Source organism: Rhododendron vialii, chromosome 4a (genome assembly GCF_030253575.1).
Source record: "Rhododendron vialii isolate Sample 1 chromosome 4a, ASM3025357v1".
NCBI lineage: Eukaryota > Viridiplantae > Streptophyta > Magnoliopsida > Ericales > Ericaceae > Rhododendron > Rhododendron vialii.
Window position 1 is genome coordinate 33,357,377 of NC_080560.1, and position 15,624 is coordinate 33,373,000.

Genomic DNA, 15,624 nt, shown 5'->3' on the forward strand with positions numbered 1-15,624 from the left:
GTTTGGTTATTGGATTCTTATAGAACCGGATCAATCCAAACCATTGACAACTCCTGTACCCGCTTTCCGTTTTGAGTACGGTTCTGGAGACTCTTGAGTAGCCCAAGTTGAATATGAACATGAGAACAGAGGAGCTGGTAAGCATGGAGTTTGGAGATGGTGTATGAAAGGACTACCCAAATCCATACCATCAAGTGATTTGCTTAGTTGGTAATTGCTTGAAGTTTCTCTATCATATTCTTGAATTCGTGTCTCAATATCCGCACAGGCGGAGTGGAGTGCAGTTAGTGTCTCTCTTGTACTCCCATGAACATGGGCATATTTCGATTCTCGTAAGCACCCATCCTCCTCTCAAAATCCCCTAAAATAGAGTAGATTAGGATTAACGAATGAAAAAAAAAATTTCCATATCTATTAAGAAAATAGAATTTCATATTATTTAAGAGTGAAATGAGTGATCACTTAATAACATTTCGTGATATGACACTGCATCGATCTTTTCTGATCCCAACTTTACTTTATGGATCTGTTAGTTTAGATTATATTCTATTCTATCGGATCAGTGGTTATAACTTACTGTACCACTTTCCAACGAATCCGTGATCTTTATCCAAATCATCATTGGAAAAGAAAATGGTCCACCGGGTTTAGGGTCTTGAGGAGCCACCACGTGCAAGGTCAAATTGAAGCCCCGTTCCGTTAAGAGAAATAAATTTTTATTTTCTAAATTATAAGTGATGTAATGTGGAAGAATAATCTGTCTCGTAAAATCAAAAATAAATATTTAAAAATAAAAATTTTAACAGAAAGGATAACAACCCAAATTAAAAAACTTTAACACATATGAAACCCCGTAGTAAATGAGTTCTAGATTTTAGTACAACTGGTCCCTTTTTTTCTCAAGCATGCAAGAAGTGTTAGTCGTCAGTGAGATTTAACTCTTGGTCTTCTACATTGGGGTACATAGTGCCTACCAACTTGACTACCACCTCATTTTCAGTTCAACAGGTCTTTGAAATATATAAATTATGAATCAAATCTGAATGCAACAATTTGAGATGGTATCGTCTTATATGGGATTCCGCTCAAATTTTTATCCAATTACTTTTATTAGAAGATAATGATATTGGTCTCTTCAAATAATTATGATACATGTGAGGTGCCGGACCAACGTTGAGTTACTCTACGTCTTCCGTTCCGTTTAGTTTGCTTGAGAGTACTTTATTTTAAGATGTCCCAAATTATTTGCTCTCTTTGAAAAGTAAAAGATCGAGAACATGTAAACTTCAACGAACAAACCTTCATCAATGATTAAAAACTCGTTCTAACTGTAGGGAATAAGAATTAATATTGGAAATTTCATTAAACTAATTAGACATACTTTACTTGCATGTCCTTCAAAAAATAAGGTTCCTCATGCATATATAGGAACAATTTGGGACGGAGAGAGTATTAAGAAAAGAGAATAAACACAACCCAATCCCGATGAATTTACCCAAGTGGCCATGAGAAAACAGTTAGAGATCCCAAGTTCGAATCTCACGAAGATCAAAAATTTCAAACGTTTCGGTCGCTGGGGGTTTGTCCGATTTTTTAACTTTAAGTTAACGAAATTAGTCAAAATGCACATAAACTGATCCGAACATCTAGAGAGAGAGAGAGAGAGAGAGAGAGAGAGATAACCATAAAATGGATAGATAGGTGGGGAAGGGTTTGATGATAGGATTGTTGAGAAATTTAAGGCTGGAATTTAAGAAGACGGCGGACAACCCATGTGACCTGGAATTGGACGACACACCCACGTAAACCATGCGGCGACCCACAGTTTTAAGGACTATATTTACTAAACCACTGATCGGGGCCCAACTTCATTTGTCACCATTCTGACCCCTAATTTGGACCCTTGTCCACCGCCTCAACTGTCACCATCTTTTCTTGGCCTTTTTCCATCCAACAAATCAGGTCCGCTCTCTTCCCTCCACAAAATTTTTGTGCTTTTGTGCCAAGTGATTTTTCGGCCGTCGGACTATGTGAATTCTTTATTCATGTTTTAAATCCAACGGTTGGAAAAAAAAAAATCTCGGCACAAACGCACATGGGTTTTTGGCATTGAAGCTCCTGCCTCCCAATAAATATCCAACAAATAGGGTATGTTCTTCTGTCTCGAAAATTCCTATGCCTTTGAACTGAGGAATTTTCCATCCGTTGAACCGTGTGATTTTTTTTCATGTTTTGAATCCAACAGCTGAAAAACTTCTCGGCATAAAACAATATGAATTTTCGACATCGAAGATCCTGCCCCAGCAAATTTCCTCTGTGATGATTTTTTCAAACATTCAGAATTGGGAATTTGGAATGGTTACAAATGTATCAGTTTGTGTAACGTATCTTAAAAGGTGAACCCAACTTTATTGAAATCAATTAGGCACGGAATCCTCGTCATCAAATTCCCGTGTTCCAATGTTTCACATCTTCCTCGTTTCAGACAAGCAGCTTTTTAACTTCTCCGACTTTCCTAGTACTAGTAATACCAATTTTCGCAACCACCAATGACATGCTTCTACGTCACTATGCGTTCTTCTCGATTAATTTTGGAACCTTAAAATTAATGAACGAACAAATTAACCTCCAACTTTTTGGCTGGCGATATATAAGTATTTAATTTAAAAGGCCGTTCTTTTTTTTTTTTTTTTTTGAAAGATGAAAAATAAATTTTATTAACCTTTGAAATTGATACAAAGATCAATAGGATAAGGATAGCGATAGAGAAATCATGTTTTGTCAAGATGGTTGTCTCATCTGCCTCCCCGGTGGAGGCGTGAGTTCTAGCCTCAAGGGGGGCGCGACTGGTTCCAGAAATATGGATCTGGACCCCTTGTATACTAACATACTACTCCCTCCGTCTCGATTTGTTTGTTCTCTTTTTGACTTATTACATGTCCCAAATTAACTGTCCAATTAAAAAATCAATTGCTCAGATTATGTAATTTTTCAAATCAATAGATTAGATTTAATTTCTTTAATAAATTGAAAACCCTAAATTAAACAAACAAATTCGGGGCGGGGGAAATAACTACGAACTACTGCACATCGAAGTAGCTAGTCAAATAGTTATAGTACAAAACTGAAACCCGTTTCTAGCTAGCTTAATATCGTGGTAATTGTCATCATTCCACGATGTTGTTCCAATATCTTAAGAGAGAGATTGTGAGTGAAAAATATTTCCTCGAGTCATATCTTAGGGTTTAAGGCTTAGGGTTTAGCTCGTGGAATGGATTTAGCTCAGAGCTAGGGGGTGATTTTTTTTTATCTCGATCTGGTGGTAGTGGTCTATGACTTAAGAGTTTGTTCTTTGATCTCAAATTTATTTTTGCTTAGCAGGAATTCTTTGAGACCATCTCACTCCACGCCTAAACGACATAAACTGGATGTGAAAAGAATTGTAGAAAATTAGACCAAAACGTACGCAAACTAGGCCGAAACAACTTTCGCGCATTAGTCATTACCAATATAAAAAAATAATTTTGTCCCGATAAATTGGACCGTCCATTGTGTTTTCATGAAGAATTTCATGTGTTTTGTTCCATGTACTGTATTAGAGTCAATGGTTAGACTAAAGTCAAGTGCATCACTTGTGGGAGTTTGGACAAAAGATAAGAAAATACAACACCCCTTCAACACGTGGTCATTTGGGCCAAATTCCACAGGCGGCCTTTGCTCCTCTCTTTCTCTCCGTCTATCTCTTACTCTTGTCTTATTATACAAATAGTTGCGTGGGGTTCATATCGGGGTCCACACAAATAATTGTTTGATTGATCATATAAAAAAATCAGCTCAATAAGATAATTCTAACTAATTAATCTAATCGTCTTATTTTTCATTCAAAATTTAGGATTCTTAATACTGAATGAATTCTGAAAAAAGAAGAAGAGAGATGTCAAGAGAACTAAGTACTTATTTTACATTTTCAAACTCAAAAATAATGTAAATGAAAAATAATTTTTTAATTTTTTTTGCACAATATGAAAAGATCTCGATAAGATCTATCAAACAAGATCTATATTATTAGAAAAATTATTTGCCTAAACACATTATTTTTGAGTTTGAAATTACCTACTTAAAAAATAAATACTTATTTCGTGTTCAGGAACGGGGCCTAACTGTGTCAGCCTAGTCTTTTGATCTTTTATTGCTTAATTCTCATACACACTTTTATTCCGGCGTAGTATTTTCTCTAATGCATTCTTCTGCTCGTATTATCATGATGATCAATGACCACTGAAGAGATTTATTAATTTTAATTTATTTATTTTACTATTATCTGATTGCATGTTGCTAGTCTGTTGATAAACAACAACTAGAAATTAAAAGTTGGTAACTTCCAGTCCTATTATTAATTATGAGTTACCAAAAGACCAGGCCACCTGGTTCGGTTGGACAAGATAAAATGATAAGGCGGTCGGTTGGACAAGATATGTATATAATGATGATAAGGCCTGGTCACGTGCATAAAGCCGGAGCGGATGCAGGTGCGGTAGCGCATGCAAGCGTGGGCATGAAATTAGCGTCTTTTAAAAACTTTCAACATAATTAAAATTTGTGAACGCAAGAACTGAGAACACAAGCACAAAATGAAAATTGAGAGTTTGAACGTTGATGATTTTAAAGAATTATGTGACTAAAAAGGGCCTAGAAACCCCCCGCTCTCTTAAAACTGATCGAAGTGCCCGATGCAAAGTGTTCAAACCTGGACGGAGGGGAGAGGATAGAGTTGTCATTATCCACTTTGGTATTCGTGGCAGCAAGAGGCCGGGAGAGAGAAGATTGGACAGGTGGCATAATTCTGGTACAGTTTGAGGAGAAAACGCCCACTAACTGAAACTGAAAATCACAAAACGACAAAACACTGGTCGGCGGAAAAGATCGATCACAACTCCTTTCCTTTTAAGGGTTTTCGTTTTGAAAATAAATTCTTTACACCGTCGGTGTAAACATTTATTTTCTCCGAATCAATTGCATTGCGCTACGTAATCATAATTTTTTAATTGAGACCACTGTTTTGACAAGTGTTACGATGCAATTGATTTGGAGGAAACAAATTTTTACACCGGCGGTGTAAAGAATTTATTTTTTTTTAATTTTGAATTTTAATTATTATTCTATTTTTTTCAATCATTATTCTTATTTTTTTCTCTATCTTTCTCCAATCATTATTTCTATTTTCAAAGTGAATGAGGTTAGGAATGAAAAGATCCATCGTTAGAATGGCTTTAGGCCAAGTTCCACTGCCACAAAGATTTTTAAATTTTTTTATTTAATTTTTAATCAAAATTTTATTTTTGTGTTTTATAGTTTTGTGCTTAGTTTTTATAAATTATTGACTTGTCTTATTATTTATGACTCTTACCTAAATATTTTTAAAAATATTCAAGATAAAGTCCAAAAAATTAGTTCTTTAAACTTTTTTAAATATTTGATGTGTAGCGAAAATTGACCGATTGTAGAAAAAGCTTAAAGAAGTAAGGAGAATAGCTTAAACCAAAAATAGGAAAATTAGATGTATTTTGAATGAAAATACATGTAATGTAATCTATACATATCAATATCAATATTCGATTGACTTAACTTTTTAAATTAAAAAATTTACACATGAAATTAAAAGGAACCAATTCTTATCTTTTGCAAGATTTACTGTTAAGAGAACATACAAATGGAAATAAATTTTATTTTTTTATACACAACATTTCTGACAATTTAATGGAGCCTTAGTTTCCATAATGAAAAACATATTTATTCTAGTTAATTTGTTGAAAGTATCTACTACTACTTCTTTTGACTATAAGATGCTTTCATAACATTACCGGCAAACAAACACGCCCTTATAAGGTTTTGGCTATAAATTAGTGAAGCGACGGTTATGTTTTCCCCCCTTCTGACCTTCTCTCTCTCCGGTTCCGCTTCCGCTTCCGCTTCCCATCTTTTTTTTGTTTTGTTTTCCTCTGCACTTTCTTGTTTGTTTTCCTTCAAATCTCTCGGCTATTTGGGTTTTTCCTGTACCCTTTCTTTGACGGTGGGTTGTTCTATATGAACCACTCTCTCCAATTCCTCTCATTCCTGCTTACATAAACAGAGATTCTAGAGAGAGAGAGAGAGAGAGAGAGAGAGAGAGAGAGAGAGAATTCAGGACTATGGACGGAAAGAAGCAAATGGGTTCATCTTCCTCCTTCACTACTGATCTTTTCGGTTCGACGGAGTCCTCTGCTTCGTCGTCGTCGGGTATTTTCGGGTCTATTTTCGCGCCTTCGTCCAAGGTATTTCTCCCCCTTTCATTATCAGTTGAATTGATTGATTCAGTTTCGTTTCCTTTTTTATTACAAGCGGCTGGAGAATGCAAGTATCTGAATTACGTCAAACTGGAAATAAACCCACAATTATGCTAATCTCGACTGAAAGCCAACTAAACAACCAATTATTTTACAACCACAAACACTTATACAAATATTTACACAAGTCCATCCATATTCACATTGGGCCCACACACTACACCTCCGGTGTTTGTGGGGCCCATCGAAAGATGTGGGTGTATGTGAAGTGTTTGTGTGAATGCGTGTGGTTCTAAAATTATTGCTAAACAAGTAAACAACCCCCCCGTTCATGGGAAGAAATAACCGGTCCTTGCTTTTGGCAAAGATTGACCCTCCCTCATGGAAGTGGACAATGGTGGTCAACTGAGCTAGCTAGTTGGTTTAGTTGATTTTCCGTTTTAATATTAATGAAGTTTGTGCATTTTGTGAGTTCTTGTAACGGGTATACCTTTGATGGTCTTTTTCCCACTGTGGCCTCTTGTAATTTTTTGTTGATTGAAGATTTCTCTTGGAAACCTCCAAATTTCCAGGTGTTTTGTAGTTAATTTTTTCACAATTCATTAGTTTAGGACAACCGATGCAAGGAGAAGGAAAGACCTAAATTCACATGGCGTTATGTGGTAAGAATAGAGATAAATTTATTGAAGTTAAACTGAAACACATAGCTCTTAGTATAGCATAATGAGAGAAAAAGGGTTCAAGTGTTGACCCTAATGGAATGGGAAACAAGGGTTACTTTTGTTTGATTTGCTGAAGTTCATCAAAATAGGCCATGAAGGTGAAGAGGCTTATGTATCAATAACGATAATATGTGGGTTTTTCTTGTGACCTTGCTTTTCTTGTGTAAAGAACCGATGGAGTAGTTGCGAGGAGGTTTAGTCCTTCGGGATTTTCTGAAAGTGGAATTGGGTATCAAATAGAAATTGGGAGTGAAAACTTTACGTGTTCAATTCAAAAAGTACTTTTGTTACATGAGAACTAGTCTGTGTTAAGTACAACAAAAATAAGTAGTTTGTAATAAGGGTTGCACTCGGGACTTTTTCAGTGAAATCTTACAGAAGTTTTTGTATGAAAACATGTATGCTTTCATTAACTAAGTTGTTGTGATGTGGGCGGATCGAAGGTTATTTTCAAGTTAAGGAAAAAAAGAAGAAGAAGCTTATTAGAGCCTTGTGGGGTGTAAGGTCGCAAGACTTACACCGTTGGTGATTGATGGCAGATGTAATGGTGGTGGTCAGAAGAGAGGAATAGGGAGAGTGAATGAAAGAATTAGAAGGAAATTAAAAGGAGAAAAGCGCTTAAAAAATGAAAGCGGGTGGAGTGAGATTGTATTTGTCTAGCCGAACCTTCGCGCAGGGATTTCCTTCTATTATTGGGTTATTGGATTTTCGCTTGCTCTAAATGAACTTGCAAGTTCTGTTTCAACCTGATATATTTTGTTCTGAACCTTGTTTGTCATGACACGGTTGAATAACTTATTAGGTTTTCCCTTTAGGGAAGTGATTTTCATACTCCCCTTTTTACAATCCATCCTCCTCTTTTTGTCTTTATCCCCATGAATTTACTATGTTGCCCTTTTTTCATTACACCTTTTCACACATCTAAGGGCAACATTGTAAATTTTTCATAATGATAAAGCAAAAAAAAAAAAAAAAGAGTGTGGATTGTAAAAAGGGTAGAGTGAAAATCATTTCCCACTTACTTTCTCTACTTTTCAAATGTTTGGTCTGCCTAAAGGCTTTGTCTCTTCATTTAGAGTTGTATTTGTAACAGTTAGACGTTATTATAGTGGATTTTCTCCTTATTTGAAATGTCCAAATTGATGTAATTGTCATGAACTTATCGCTAATGATAAAAAAAAAAAAATGTGTGGTGAAAGAAAGACTTCAATTTTTGTGTTGTTTTAGGTATTTGGGAGGGAGTCTCTGCGCTCTGAGGCTGTTGGGATGAAGCAAGACTCTGCAAATCAGGTTTGGAACCCCAAACCAGGATCTCAAGGTCTGTGAACATATCAATCTCAAAATTAATGTTGTACATCTTGCTGTGCTTTTCAATTTTATTGCTAGCTTCATTTATCCTGTTCTATTATGCAATTCTTTTTTTGCGTGCTAATCTGCATTTTCCTAAAACTAGCTTCTGTGTTGACGATCGAGAGTCCCAATACAGATATCTACTCAATTTTGCTTGTCTTGTTGAATGTTTTGTGTGTGTGGCTAAACTTGGAGAGAGAGCCCTGCTTACTTTTGAAGTTACTGTTCCCATTTAGTTTATGATATGTTATAACAAATGATTCAAAATCCCTGATTTGTAAAGATAGCTCACAAAGTTTGAAAAGGTTTAAAGTTTAAACCTGAGTAGGTAGTCCTTTTGTACGTGAGGGAGATTATAAAATTCCTGTTTAGACATTTTTTAAAATGATTCCAGCTTCGACAGTGTTATTGAAGCCAAAGTTTTTAAGACCAAGGGTTTAAGGAAACTGTCCTGAATTGTTGCTAGATCTTTTACTGTTTTAGACCATATCCCTTTTAGCTTTCGGATACGTGTTTCCTTTGCAAAGTTTTTAGAAATTTGACTAATTGTTTTTTCATCATTTTAGAAAAGGTCCCTTGGAGCAGTGGAGGAGAATATCAGAATGTACCTAACAAGGACTCAAATCCTTACTATCAAGAACAAAGAGTACAACCGTGTCACCTCAGCTCATCAATATATTATGGGGGTCAAGACGTCTATTCTCATCCGCAGAAAACTCAGCCCTCTGGGTACTCAACGGTGAGTTTGTTCTAATCATAATTTAACAAGTTCTACATTCGTGATTGAATTGAACAAGCACAATAGTACTGCAAATGTTTAAGGAGAGAACCCCCATAAAATTGCAAAAGTTCATCTCAGGATGATACGTCAAGACTTGCAAAAGTAGATGGGGTTTGCATGGGGAAATCATTTATCAGTTTACTATACTATATCACATTGCATATTCATTGGCGAGTCTTAGAATCTACAATATGTTAACATGATTTCTGATGTCATCAGGTCAATAATGAAGGGGGAGAAGATGATTTGGGCATTGCTTCAAGAGGAAATTGGTGGCAAGGTAGGATCCCTTGTCTGTTTTAAATGTGCATGGAAAACTGCTAGCAGTAGGATCGATCTGCGCTGTACTAACGCATTTGTTGTCAAATACTTGCGATTTCAGGGTCTCTATATTACTAAGAGCCAACCACCTTTGGCATGTGAATTTACCCTACATTATACTTAGGTAATTTGCAGTACCCGTACTATCACAAATTTAATCGCAAATTTATATAGCTTTGTGGAAAGTTTTCCCTTCTTTTATGCATGTCAAAAGTGGAAGTAGCCTCAATTCCCCTCAAATTTCATGTTATAAATCTGTGTTCCCATTATGTTAATCTGCCTTTTTGCTCTATTTGGCATTATATACTTGATCTTTTCAAATTCCACTCCTTGGAATTTCAATCATTGGCTGGATTGAGGTACCATGTCTGCTATATGCTCTTGTTCATCACTGTTTGTGCTCCTTGCAACTCCGGAAAGTTAGTGTTGCAGATTGATCTTGTATTGTTAAATCTAAACTTATTCAGGAAACGCAATCATGACGTATCTCACCTAATGTGTTTTTTCTCGAAAGAAACTCACTCGTATTTGTCCTTATTTGCTACAAATTTAATAAATCATTGGCGGCGGTACATAAAAAAGAGAAGTAAAAAGGGGGGAAAAAGATTTGGATAGCTCGTTGCCTACAAATGGCGAAAAAGTTTTATATGCGTATGCCATGCCTCCAACAGCTGTTTGGCTGCTCTTTGTTTTGAAAACTGAATTATGATTTCAGTGTTATCTCTTGTTTTTTGTTTGCAGGAAATAAAATACCTAGGACATCAGTTTATCCCACCTTGTATATGTGGGACGATAGAGACGGATAGTAGCAGTCGTTGCAGATTGCCGTTTGTTGCTTCCCGCGGCGAAACAGCAAAACAATCGCATATAGTCTAGTTATGTGTACCCCTTGTATTTTTCTCTTCTGCTTTTCCGCCATCTTCCTAGTGTATAGTATAGTTAAAATCGCGACAAATCATATGTTCGATTGTAAAGGATGTTCGTTTAGTATAACTTATTTGTGCTGTCAACTTGTGGTACTTAATGGTTTTGGGGACTTCTTTTAGAGATATCAATCAAACATGTTGGAGGGATGTGCTAGTTCTGCATTTGAAATTGTTAAATTCTCTCCCATTTAGGCCCATTTCATTTGCACAGAAAAGATTAAAAAAAAAAAAGGGAAAAAAACCAAAATGGTCCTTGTAGTTTATTGTTTGTGTCAACTTGGTCTCTGCAGTTTGAATTGACTCGATTTACACTTTGTAGTTTCCATTTTGTTTCAACTTGGTCCAATTACTAACTGTTATTAGCCTCCGTTAACCCTAAACACAAATGGGTCCATTTTCTAGTGAATTACCGAACCCTTTCTTCTCTAACTTTGCAGACCTAAAGCCTTTTCTTAAAAAGTAAAATAGTCACTTTTTTCTAAAAATCGGACTCTCTGGCCCATGCTCTTTTTTTTAAAATATTTGAATTATTCTTCCAATATTCAAAAGGAGACTAGACACACCTAAACTTTATGCTCGGTGGAGACTCTAAGTTTTTTTCTAAACCCCTTTTGTGGCCCGAACTATGGCCGAACCTGATTCTCCTTTACCCGGAAATATGTAGGTAGCTTGATGAAAGCTCGGTCCCTTTTTAAAATAAAAACTACTTCATTTTCTAAAATTCATACATTTTTTAAAAATATCCAAACCTTTTTTAGCAAACACAAAACTCCTCATTTTTTTTTCTTTTCAAGAACCACATCGCAATCCATAGGAATCGAATCACTTATTCAGGCTCTCATCTCTCTCACTCCTTCCCCCCGAAGGCGAACGAGACATGTTTTGGTCGAAAGTGAAATCCCAGGTGTGACAAATGGAGAATGTAAGCCGTGAAAAAATGGAGAAGGAAACAATGAGGCTCTGTGTTTTGGTTCAGAGGTATATTAGAATAAGAGAAGAATGTCAGATTATGGTTTTAACCTTAGAAAAGGGGCCCATTCGTGTCTGGCGTTAACGGAGTCTAACGGTAGTTAGTAATTGGACCACGTTGGAACAAAATGAAAACTACAGAGTGTAAATCGAGCCAATTGAAACTGCAGGGATCAAGTTGACACAAATACTAAACTATAAGGACCATTTCGGTTTTTTTCCAAAAAAAAAAAAATCAACTTTTCTATAACTTTCTCTGTGTTCAGCAGGAAAGTTGTAGACCCGCAACTTTACCACTGGAAAATACTTTCGTGCAAAATAAGTTTTGCTAAAATTGTGGAATTCTAGTTTTCCTGCAAAATTTCTTGTCAATAGAACAAACACAAGAAATTAGATTTCATTTTCTTCTGTTTCACCTAACTTCACTTTTCCTGATAAACAATTTCCCACACAACATATTTGACAACTGAACGGAGCAACATTCCCGATAACTGAACGGAGCCCAACAAAAGTTTTATGTCCTTTTCAAAAAAATATAAATTCCCATGGATACACAATCAGAATATATGAAATGATTGAAAGCCCATTAACCAGTTTTTGGACTTGGGTTTCGTGAGAAGTTTCCCAACCCAATTGGGCCAGAGCAGCCCATTTTCCACGTACAAGGGGAAAAACAACAACAAACGTATTCAAAAAATCATAGCAAAAAGTAAAAGCGCCGTTGCAGGGGATCGAACCCGGGTCACCCGCGTGACAGGCGGTAATACTTACCACTATACTACAACGACTTTGTTGTCAGTGCACTCCAAAATACATTATATCACTTAAAACCTTATTAATTATTTATTCTTCTCCATTTGATTCTACCAATTCCTTCCAGCCTTATTTATTTACTAGCAAATTGCCCGTGCCGGCACTATCAACGATGATCCATTCCACACTACCTACTTTTTTTTTTTTTAGGATTCAAATTCAACTATAAACCAAACTAATACCATGTTGCATTGGTACGAATCAAATTCAGGCATAACATAAACCTTCAGTAATGGAGTCTAACCCGTTCATGGAAAGTTGGGCGTGTCGCATCCATGTTCCTCCTCATGAAACGTCATTCTGCGGTACTACTATATTGTATAGATTTTAACAATTGATGTTCTTTTATATCGTGTATATTAAGAATCTTTTTTTTTTGTTTTTTTTAGATGTTGGCATAGATAAATGTGCGTAGCCGTGCGGGTTTGATACAAGTTCATAATAAATGTACAAAGAATTGAACTAGGGAAAATGACTAGAGATTTTCAAAAGCAATTATGAAGTGTTACCAAAATAAGAGCTGTGTATGGTTTTTTTTCCTACTCCATGGAAGGAAAGATTTTATTGAACACATGATAAGGGGACATCAAGGAAAAAAAAGATAAGGTGCAAGTGTTGTTCTATTGTTTTGCTTGAAAGCACCAAAATTAAGTACCATAACTTTTATTCCATAAATGAGATAAATTTTACTCACTTTATTACACTCCTATTGATTTGTTATCCGTACATGTATGGTAATGAAATTAGTGAAAGGGATTGCCTGTTGTACTCTATAAATAGTCATCTGGTTCTTCTTTTAAAATGCATACAAAACTAAAAGACTTCAAATTAATTAAGTACCTTATTCATTGAGATGGCTAAGTTTGATTTCAGGCTTTTTGTGTTACTTTTGACAGGTATATATACTCTTTCTTTTTATACTTTCTTTGAATGTTATATGATAGATATTCTGATCAATCCTCGTACAACGTAAAAGGAGACCCACGAGGGTCCGGCTTAATTATCCGAGCCATTCACTTTGTCGGCCAATGGTGGAAATAAATGTTTCAAGAGAAATGGATGGGGACATTGGTGTCAGAAGAGAAATGGATGGTCAATGTTTGACGGTTCATTTCTCTTATGACCAATCCAATTCCATCAAATCCTTCCTAACACCCAATTAATCTGACATAACTAAAATATTATTGGCTTGGATCATAAGTTGAGATCATGGTAGATCTTCTTTTACGTATATCACAACTAACTTACGGCCAATTAATTGGATTTTTGTAATGAATTTTGCTACGTACAAGCAGTTGTTCTAATGATGGTTGATCAAGCGAAAGCCGAGGTCTGCCAGGATACGTTGGATCCCAACGGTTGCAACGCTCCAGCTTGTCGTCAACGATGTCGGGACATTCACAGGGGACAAGGACTGTGTGTTCAATCCGAGAATGCTGAAGGCCATTTCTTCTACCAATGTGTTTGTTACTATACCTACCAATGCGTGTAGCAAACTTATAAGCTATATATGGTGATGTACCCCAAAATCTAAATAAAAACTTAGTATTTGTTAATGTTGAGAGAGATCAAATTTATCAATCTTGAGATGGTTGCCTGCCTTGAAATGGAAACCTTATCCGACCGTTGGAATTGGCTCCTCTCGTGGCTATATATTCGTATCTCGTTGTCTTGTTGTTTCCCACTTTTCTGCCGCATAGACGTGAGCGGAAAATTTATGGCTTGTGCGGTACGAGTGCAGGCGTGTAAGGATTTGTCGTCGTCCAACATATGAAAGGCGTGAACGCCTTGATCTGACTTCGTATGTAGTGCGAATGCTTGTGATCCAAAGGGTGAGGCCACAAAGAGGTTCGTAGTTTGCCACAATGAAGTGGACTCAGAATTTTTCAACCGTGTGAGAAAAAGTAGAGAACACAAATAAAAAATAATAACTTTATTATATCGGAATAATAAAATTTGTGCAAAATTTGAGTTTGAAATTACCTTTTTTTTTAAAAAGAAGGTTAAGAAAGAAAGCGGAACGGAGCCTCAATCCGTAAAGCCCCAGAATTGTACTTCATGCCAATCCACGGTGCTGCCATGTGTCCCATGCCCACGGATCCACTTTCTATAATGGGAGTTACTAGCGGTTACTCCCCTGTTTTGGAGCCAAAAATCAGTTAATTAAGTCTCCACTCCCTTGTGCCGTAGAAGTAGTAGCAGTTAGGGCTGCAAACGAACATAGCGACTCGCGAGCGGCTCACAGCTCGGTTTGTTGGTGACTCGTTCAAGTTCAGGTCGAAAGTTAAACGAACGAGCTCGAGCTGATTTTTTCAACTCGTTTTGTAATCGAGCCGAGCTCGAGCTAGAATAACGGCTTGAGTGGACTATATACTTAAGTTTAGGGTTTTATTGTTATTTCATAATTTGGTCTTTCCGTTTTCACTTTCTAATCAACCAAGGGAGGCGAGAGCACACGCACACCAATACACCCCAGCTCTATGGTCGCCGATCCCACCTCCCCAAATCAACGCACCCATCGCCGATCTTCCACCGCCGGTCGCCGATCTTCCTCCTCCTTGCACGGGTAGTTTCTCTCTCTCTGTCTCTCGACCTCTTCCACCGCCAGTCGCCGATCTAGAGGGAGAGAGAGACTGTGGTTCCCAGATCTTGGCCTCCTCGTAATGGAAGGCTTTAGTCATTTATAAAATCCTAAAAAACGAGACTGAAAATGACTGCTCCCCAGATCTTGAGATTGGAAGCAAAGAAATTTGATGGCTGTTTTTTTTTTTTTCTGTGTAAGATCCAATTTTGGTAAACTTTCATGGATTTGGGGATATTTTTTGTTCCAGGCTTGCAACTTTTTTTTTGGTGAATGATTCTTCATGCGAATTTCTTACATTGGTTCTTAAAAATGATAGACCGATAGAATTAGATGATTGTTTTGATTGAATGTGATATCTGGATTGCAAAAAATGAATGTGGAACCTTTTAACGAGCTCAAGCTCGAGCCGAGCTGGCTCGTTCATGTACTACCGAGTTCAGTCGAGCTGAGCTCGAGCTTTGGAAATGATTAACGAGCCGAGCTCGAGCCCAGATTTTCCAGCTTGAGCCTCCCTATAAATGATCGAGCCGAGCTTGAACACGTTAAAACTCGACTCGACTCGTTTGCAGTCCTACGTAGAACTAGCAAATAATGGGCTTCAGAAACTTCCAATGGAACACCAAGATGCCCAGTGTCCTGACTATTTGCTTTTCTGAAGGCATAACCCACCAATTTCACATCTTGTTCGGCCAACTCCACCTTATCCGAACAAGTTAATGTCAATGGAAAGATTATTTGGTGCATCTCGCTCCACTTGAACGGCTTTATTAATCGGGCCTTGCTTCAAATTGTAGAATGAATGTGGCCCATTAATTTTTATCATGATAAACTCATA

At 36.8% G+C, this 15,624-nt stretch overlaps 1 protein-coding gene and 1 non-coding gene across 5 annotated transcripts; one reads left to right on the forward strand and one right to left on the reverse strand.

Annotated features, from left to right (window-relative positions):
- The first annotated feature begins 5,915 nt into the window (after positions 1-5,915).
- Positions 5,916-10,507, forward strand: LOC131324794 (uncharacterized). Of its 4 annotated transcripts, XM_058356912.1 has the most exons (7): positions 5,932-6,137; positions 6,170-6,311; positions 8,273-8,335; positions 8,962-9,134; positions 9,396-9,456; positions 9,559-9,621; positions 10,239-10,507. In XM_058356912.1, the coding sequence occupies exons 2-6, from the start codon at positions 6,189-6,191 to the stop codon at positions 9,619-9,621; spliced, it is 483 nt and encodes a 160-aa protein (XP_058212895.1). In that variant the 5' UTR covers positions 5,932-6,137; positions 6,170-6,188; the 3' UTR covers positions 10,239-10,507. The 4 variants fall into 4 exon arrangements, with proteins under 4 accessions (XP_058212896.1, XP_058212895.1, XP_058212894.1 ...); XM_058356913.1 differs by having other exon boundaries at positions 5,916-6,311; positions 8,273-8,363; XM_058356911.1 differs by having other exon boundaries at positions 5,932-6,311.
- A 1,601-nt stretch (positions 10,508-12,108) lies between these two features.
- TRNAD-GUC (transfer RNA aspartic acid (anticodon GUC)) lies at positions 12,109-12,180 on the reverse strand. Its single transcript has one exon. It is a non-coding gene; the product is annotated as a tRNA-Asp (tRNA).
- Between the last annotated feature and the right edge of the window lie 3,444 nt (positions 12,181-15,624).